General features: G+C 41.7%; 1 protein-coding gene across 1 annotated transcript; it reads right to left on the bottom strand.

Annotated features, from left to right (window-relative positions):
* Positions 1-421: 421 nt before the first annotated feature.
* Positions 422-5,182, bottom strand: RPS3A (ribosomal protein S3A). Its single transcript, XM_010840758.1, has 6 exons — positions 5,022-5,182; positions 4,217-4,320; positions 3,667-3,854; positions 1,428-1,636; positions 810-919; positions 422-589 (listed from the first exon to the last, which is right to left on the bottom strand). Exons 1-6 carry the CDS (start codon positions 5,081-5,083, stop codon positions 468-470), a joined length of 795 nt encoding a protein of 264 aa, XP_010839060.1. The 5' UTR covers positions 5,084-5,182; the 3' UTR covers positions 422-467.
* Positions 5,183-7,381: the final 2,199 nt, after the last annotated feature.

A 7,381-nucleotide genomic window follows, 5' to 3' on the forward strand; every position in this document is an offset into this window, starting at 1 on the left:
CTGGGAGCAAGGCCCTGCAATGTTTTAATAAGCCTTTCAGAGATTTGAGAACCACCTTGGCTTCCCTGGTGGCTCAGATGGAAAAGACTCTGCCTCCAGTGCAGGAGACCTGGGCTCAGTCCCTGGGTTGGGATTATCCCTAAAGGCTATGGCAATATCCCTATTCCAGTATTCTTGCCGAAGAGTCAGATACGACTGAGTGACTTTTGCGTTCAAAACTTCAACCATGTAAAGAAAGGGTTTCCTTTTATTCACCATCTATAATACTTCCAGACCATTCCTGCTTAAAATAGATGTTACCCTTTCTTGGCTACTTAGTAACTAAATAAAATTATACACAAAAGATAAGAAAACTTCACCACAAATCAGAACATCTTAAACAAGCTGTCAGGTTATTTAAAAAGAATGATCAGGGAAAAAATACCACAAATAAGATCTTTTATTTGTCACCATTAAGAGTCTGCATTTTAAACCGATTCTTGGACTGGTGGCTCGTATCCATCAGCTCGTTCAACTTTAGCACCTGTCTCATCCCCAGTAGCTTTTCCAGAACTACTACCTTCACCATGTAGCTCCATGAGTTTTCCCACTAAAAAGAAGGAAAAAACTGTTAGTTACAGCCTACCATATCTTAAAACATATTATCAGTACTCTATAATACTATACAGGGAAGACAGGAGAAAAAAAAGCAACATCTGGCCTCAAAAAAACAATAACAACACTTTTCTACACACACAAAAAAACAACTTTTTCTACACAAACTACTTTTCTACACAATTTTCTTTCAGAAATCCTGTGACTTCACTTACATTCAAATTTGGGCTTCTTCAGCATTTTTACTTTTCTAACGAAGACATCATGGAGTGGATAAATAGATTGGCAAGCCTTTTCTATGTCTTTTCCAATGCTATCTGGAATCCTGCAAACCAGTAATGATAAGTTAGAATAAACCTACACTTCATTTAATCCACAATTATCTTCATTCTGTTATTGCCCCTTCATAAGTGATGGTTAAATAATTTAAATTATACAGCTACTTAGTAGCAAAATCAGCACTTGAGCCTTCTGAATCCAAGCGTTATACCTTTTCCAAACACAGGTCTAAGCAACTGCATGGGAACATCAGAAAAATGTTAAGTTTTATCATCAGACATCATATGGGACCGAAACATTTGTCATCATTTATTCCCATACTTAATTACGAAAGGTTTGTCAACTCAGTGTATTTTCTAAGGCAAAGATGAGTCCTGAGATTCCAGTCTCACTAAATGCCCAAATGAGAAACCAAGTACCATTTACTGAACACTTAGCATGCTTTCATTTCAAGAGATGCAGCCAGTTTCAGAGGATTTAAACAAAGTTTTGACAGCACCTTGTCTCACATGCTTTTCCTTATCTGACGGTTGTATTGTAAGGAAAACACTTACAATTTATTGACCACCTCTTTCAAGTCATTTGTCTGCACCTCTCGGGTCATGATTTCCATCATCTTCTTGCGGATCTGGCGCACCTGCTGGTGCTGGGCGTAAGAGGTCTTCCGAATCTGATTGTTGCGCTTTTTAGTAAAACCCACACAGAACAGACGAAGCAAGTAACCATCGGTAGTCTTGACATCAACGTGAGCTTCAATCATGGTCTAGTGAAAAAAATGACACTGTCAGTTATACAAGACTTAAAGTTATCCGTTTTTATCCCTCAAATTCCAATTTCAAAAAAGTGGAAGGTCAAGTATTCATTTTACAATATCAAGTATAATATAAATATGTATTAAATCAAATATAAATTAAATGTAAATATTTAATTTACAGAGTTAATGTCCTTGAAGTGAGCTTACCAACAGGTATCTTGAATTCTTACTATCCTCCATATCTAATTTAAACGAGTCCTCTTGGCTGTCTTCCCCCCTCTCATTCCTCCAGGTAGCTTCTCTAGCCTCACTGTCACTATCTGCAAAGAACCGCCTTTTACATACACATGCTAGCCTTTAACAATCTGCTCCTCCCCCAATCCATTTTTTAACTCTGCAAGGAAACAAAAAAATGGGTTCTAAGAGACTCTACTGACATCTAATGTAATAACATGAAACACATATATTTTAAAATGTCCTTTATGTTCCAAACCAAAGCCACAATAAGGATTAAATATTCCATTTCATGGCTAAAACATAATTTTAAAAAATCCATAGTCAACACTACCTAAATTCAGAAGATTTGCCCTGTTTGCATTTTCTAAATTTTATGCCTTAAAAAACGAATATAATGCAATCATAGTGAAAAACCTTAAAATACTTCCAGAAATACAACTATAAAACCTTAGGGGAATGTCAGAAATGTAACGGTATAATCATTATGTCATTTGGGACCGAAACATTTTGTCATCATTCATTCCCACAGAAAACATTCCCAAATGGTATCTCAACCAATGTCATTATTTCCTGTAGTTAAAACTAACTTGTAGCAATGCTTTCTGTTAACAAGTTCTGTACAAAGCATGTTTACATGGATCTTTTATTTTATCCTGATTCCATGAGCTAATGTTCTTACCTACATTTTAGATTTTTAAAAAACCAAGGCTTAGCAAGCTGTAAGTTACTTTTTATACCAATAAAAGTCTGTCTAGTCAAAGCTATGGTTTTTCCAGTAGTCATGTATGGATGTGCAAGCGAGACCACAAAGGCGGCTGAATACCAAAGAATTGATGCTTTTGAACTTGTGGTGTTGGAGAAGACTCTTATAAGTCCCTTGGACTGCAAGGAGATCCAACCAGTCCATCCTAAAGGAAATCAATCCTGAATATTCATTGGAAGGACTGATGTTGAAGCTGAAACTCCAATACTTTGGCCACCTGATGTGAAGAACTGACTCATTGGAAAAGAAGGGGACAGCAGAGGATGAGATGGTTGGATGGCATCATTGACTCGATGAACAGGAGTTTGAGCAAGCTCCAGGAGTTGGTGATGGACAGGGAAGCCTGGCGTGCTGCAGTCCACCGGGTCATAAAGAGTTGGACAGAACTGAGCCACTGGAACGGACTGAACTAAAAAGTTACTTTTCAGAGACTATAACTGGGAAAAGGAAACAAAATTCCAATCTGACTCCAGAGGCTCTGCCTCTCTTACTGTATAGTACAATAGATAAAACTAACCCAATAGCCCCTTTCATGATAAAACTCACAAGATTCTGAAGTTCAAAGGTGTTCTGAGGACAGGCAAAGCCTAAACTGCAAACCTGTGCTAATTCATGCAGCAAAAAAAATTTTGATGATAATCCAATATTAAATCCTAAACTCAGTTCAAGGGCTTCCCGGGTGGCTTATTGGTAAAGAATCCACCTGCAATGCAGGAAACACAGGTTGGATCTCTGGTTGGGAGGATCCCCTGGAGAAAGAAATGGCTCCCATTTCAACGTTCTTGCCTGGGAAATCCCATGGACAGGAGCTTTTCCAGCTACAGTCCATGGGGTCACACAAACAGTTTGGGGACAACTGAGTAACTAAACACCACCACCACTGCTGTTGCTCAAGTTCAAAAGTCCACACTCAATAGCAAGAAAATATCACAGACTTGCAAAGAAATCTAAACCTCAACTGCACAGCATGCTCCTGCCCGACATGAAATCATGACATCTTTGGTCATGCACACTGCAGCACCATGCATTTTCTCCTCACCTGCCACTTTTTGACCATGGAGCACATTTTGTCACGGGTAAGATCCATACCATGAAAATTAGTCAGGCAGTTTTTGCCCTGAACATCCTCAGTAATTAGCTTGAACTTTCTAAACGCTACTTCATCATTCTGCAGATCAGCAAGACTCACTTCAAAAACACGACCTTTGAGGCCATCAGACGCGATTTCTATAAAACAAGAATCAATTGTTAATGTTAGGAACAACATAAACAAAGCCAAGCCAGCTAAGTTAATGTTCAAGCACTAAGAAAATTATAAAGACCTTTTGTTAACCAAATCCATATGGTCACCAATGACTTATTGACAGTGCTTATTGGAAGCTCAAAACTAACCATGCACGTTTTACTGGTAATTCTTAAAGTACCATCTTGCTTCCACAAGCACCATAGGACAAACAGTCCCCAGTGGGGCCAAAGTCGCAATCAAAAGCTGACATTTCTTTAAATATCCCACCAAAGAACGGATAGTAGACCAAGATACACGCATGTCTCAATGGAATAAAAACACAAACGGAGAATAAGATACTCACTGGTTCCTTGAGTTCTCGTGACCAATGTTTTCCCAATATTCCTTATGTTGAACATAGCTGGTGCTTTCACATCATACCAATCTTTTTTAGAAAATGGGTCAACCCTGGATTTAAAAACATGCTTAAGTTTTAAAATCACGTAATTGTTTTGAACTTTCCTCATTCTAATTACTTTAAACAGCTAACTAAATTCCTCTCAGCGAGGTAAGGGACGCACACGTAAATCTAGCTCTTCTCACCAGGTCCTGGTGCAGACCTGACATTCCAGTCAATTAATTATGCCACGAACATATACCCTCTGCCCACATCATGGGTCCTTCCACCATACCAACACTGCCTCCGGACAAGCAATGTCGCTTCACTTTTACTGTTTCGTGAAGACACACCCTGGTAACCCGCACACTTTAGGACCTCGTGCTAGCTTACAGGAAACTTCCAGCTTCCACCCGGCCCAAGCAGCGGAGAGACGCGGGGTCCTGAATGAACCACAGAAGTGTCTTTGACATCTCCAGTATTATCCGTGGGATTTACGAACCCATGACCCCACAACTCCTGTCCGACTCGCGACAGAAATCTGACTCAAAAGGGGCGTGCATTAGGCCCAGAAGGCCAGGGGGGAAAACAGTCAGCCCGCCTCAAAGCAGCATCGGCCTCCGCCGGGCCGCGGTTCGCAGTTTACCAACCCCGCACGGCCATCGCAATCCAACTAGAATCCTCGCCATCCGGCTTACTCTGCGGCTCACAGACCGCTCGCCGACTCCGGTAGGGGTCCCCCAAAGCGGAGGCCGCGACAGTTGCCACTTACACTTTCTTCTTGGCTCCCTTTTTACCTCCTTTCGTAAGGCGCTTATTCTTGCCGACCGCCATGGTGCCGCTCAGAGAGCCAAAAGGGCGGAAATGCAATTCGCGCGAGAACTTAGGCGTGCGGGGCGGGACGCGCTGTCTACGTGACCTTCGACATTACGCTCTTCCGGCCTCAAGAATATCGCGACAACAGAGAGAGGCAAGCGTCCGACTGTGCCTGCGACAGCGCCCTCATGTGTGTGGAGGCTGTGCAGAATGCCGCGGCCGTTAGTTGAGAGGCTGAGCTCCGGAAGTGCCGGCGCTGGTAATCTGAGGTGCGGGTCCTGGTAATGATGGTTCCCGAGGCTCTGAAGTCCGGAAGTAGGTTTCCTTGGAAGCGGACGCCCACTCAGCGTCGTTCAAAGCTAAACTCACCGTGTCACTTTCAAGCCTGTTTCTTCTTAAACCCCAAGCCTGTGGGATTCGGGATTAGACAGCAGGTCCTACGTTCTTATGCTAGTTTCAGTAATAATATTTAGCCTTGTGGCTTGTCTGTACTTCCTTGTATTTGAGATGGAGGCGATAGTGTGATCTACCTCGTAGGATTAAGATTAAATAAGTGTAACATTGAAGATACTGGTTATGTTTTGCTTGTTGTTGAAAGCTGCTGGTTGGTTAGTGGAATACGTTCGCCTTGTGAGCATCCATCAAGCTGTACACTAACTAGTGTACTTTTCTGTAAATTTCTAATACATTGATAAAAAGGTGTTTTGGGGGCGATGGGTTGTTTTTGGGGGGGGAGGGGAGTTGTTTGTTTCTGTTTCAGTGGAGTGACTTCTCATTGTTTTCCTGAGGGACTATGGTTGCACTGTTTCCAGATACTTTGATTTTTCGGGAAAAGTTTATTTCAGTTGCAGGGAAATTCCTCCTGGCTAGATGTGGTCTACTGGCTTCAAATGTGTAATGAGTCCCTGAAAAACTGGCCCATGTAGGCTTGGTACTCAGCCAGTGGTATGCTGAGTTCCCCTCTGGCAAAAATCTCTGCTACCAAGCGAGAAACCTGGCTGGAGTCACATCACTCCCACAAGCCTTCAAGTCCTTTAATCCCTTTCAGCCCTTCTGAAAGCCTACATCCTTTACCTCCTGTGACCCTTACTTTCTAAAACAGTCTTCCTAAATCTCCAATCCTAGCCAGCTTAGTTCACAACAGTATGAATATACCTAACACTACTGAACTGTACACTTAAATATGGTTAAAATGATAACTTTTACATTGTGTTTTTATCACAGTTATTTTTTTAAAGTCCTTGTGGGTGTGTTAAGTCGATTCAGTCGTGTCCGACTCTTTGGGACCCTGTAGATTGTAGCCCACTAGGCTCCTCTGTCCATGGGATTCTTCAGGCAAGAATAATGAAATGGGTTGCTATGCCCTCCTCCAGGGGCTTTTCCCCACCCAGGGATCAAACCCACATCTCTTAAGTCTCCTGCATTGGCAAGTGGGTTCTTTATTGTTAGGGCCAGAAATGTCCTTAGCTGAACCTACAAAACCTCTTTTATCTTGACTTACCTCTGTTTTCATTCTCACGCCTTAGTCTTTAGTGGATATCCCAGGTCTGGACATTTAGAACTTTTTAAATTTCCTTGTAGTAAGGTGTCTCTTGCCTCCATTCCTTTTCCCTCATCAAATACCTGTGCATTTTCAAGGCATGTGAACGTTCTCAGTCACTTAGTCGTGTCCAGCTCTTTGTGACTCCATGCACTGTAGCCTGCCAGGATGCTCTCTCTATGGCAAGAATGCTGCAGTGGGTTGCCATTTCCTTCCCCAGGGGATCTTTCCAACCCAGGGACCCGCTTCTCCTTCGTGGCAGGTAGATTCTTTACCCCTGAGCCACGAGGGAAGCCTCATTTTCAAGCAGCTCAGGTTCATTTCTTCTTTCACTAAGAGATTAATTCCCCAGACAACAAGTCTTCCCTCACATCTGTTCCCAGAAGAACTAACACTACTTAACTTGTTAGTAACTACTGGTAAATGTATCCCTTTCTTACTGTAAGCAGGAGGGCATGCAGTGCAGTCGTTTTCTTATTTGTGGCCATTTTTTAGCACATAGTGGGCCCTCATAATATTTGTTGGATGAATAAATAATAATAGACAACATTGGTGATGGTCCCAGTCTTTTGAACTTTGAGGATCGATCTAGATTTTCAAAATAATTTGGGGAATCAACATAACAACAATTTAAAATTTTCACCAATCTATGAAACAAAACCAAAAACAACTGCCTTTTTCTATCAGCCTCATTTCACTTGAAAATTATATTTTGACCCTCCAAATAAAAAGAAAACCCTCTAAAAATTCATAAAGAACCCATATTCTAAATTAGC

Source organism: Bison bison, unplaced genomic scaffold (assembly GCF_000754665.1).
Source record: "Bison bison bison isolate TAMUID 2011002044 unplaced genomic scaffold, Bison_UMD1.0 scf7180017864146, whole genome shotgun sequence".
NCBI classification, from domain to species: Eukaryota; Metazoa; Chordata; class Mammalia; order Artiodactyla; family Bovidae; genus Bison; species Bison bison.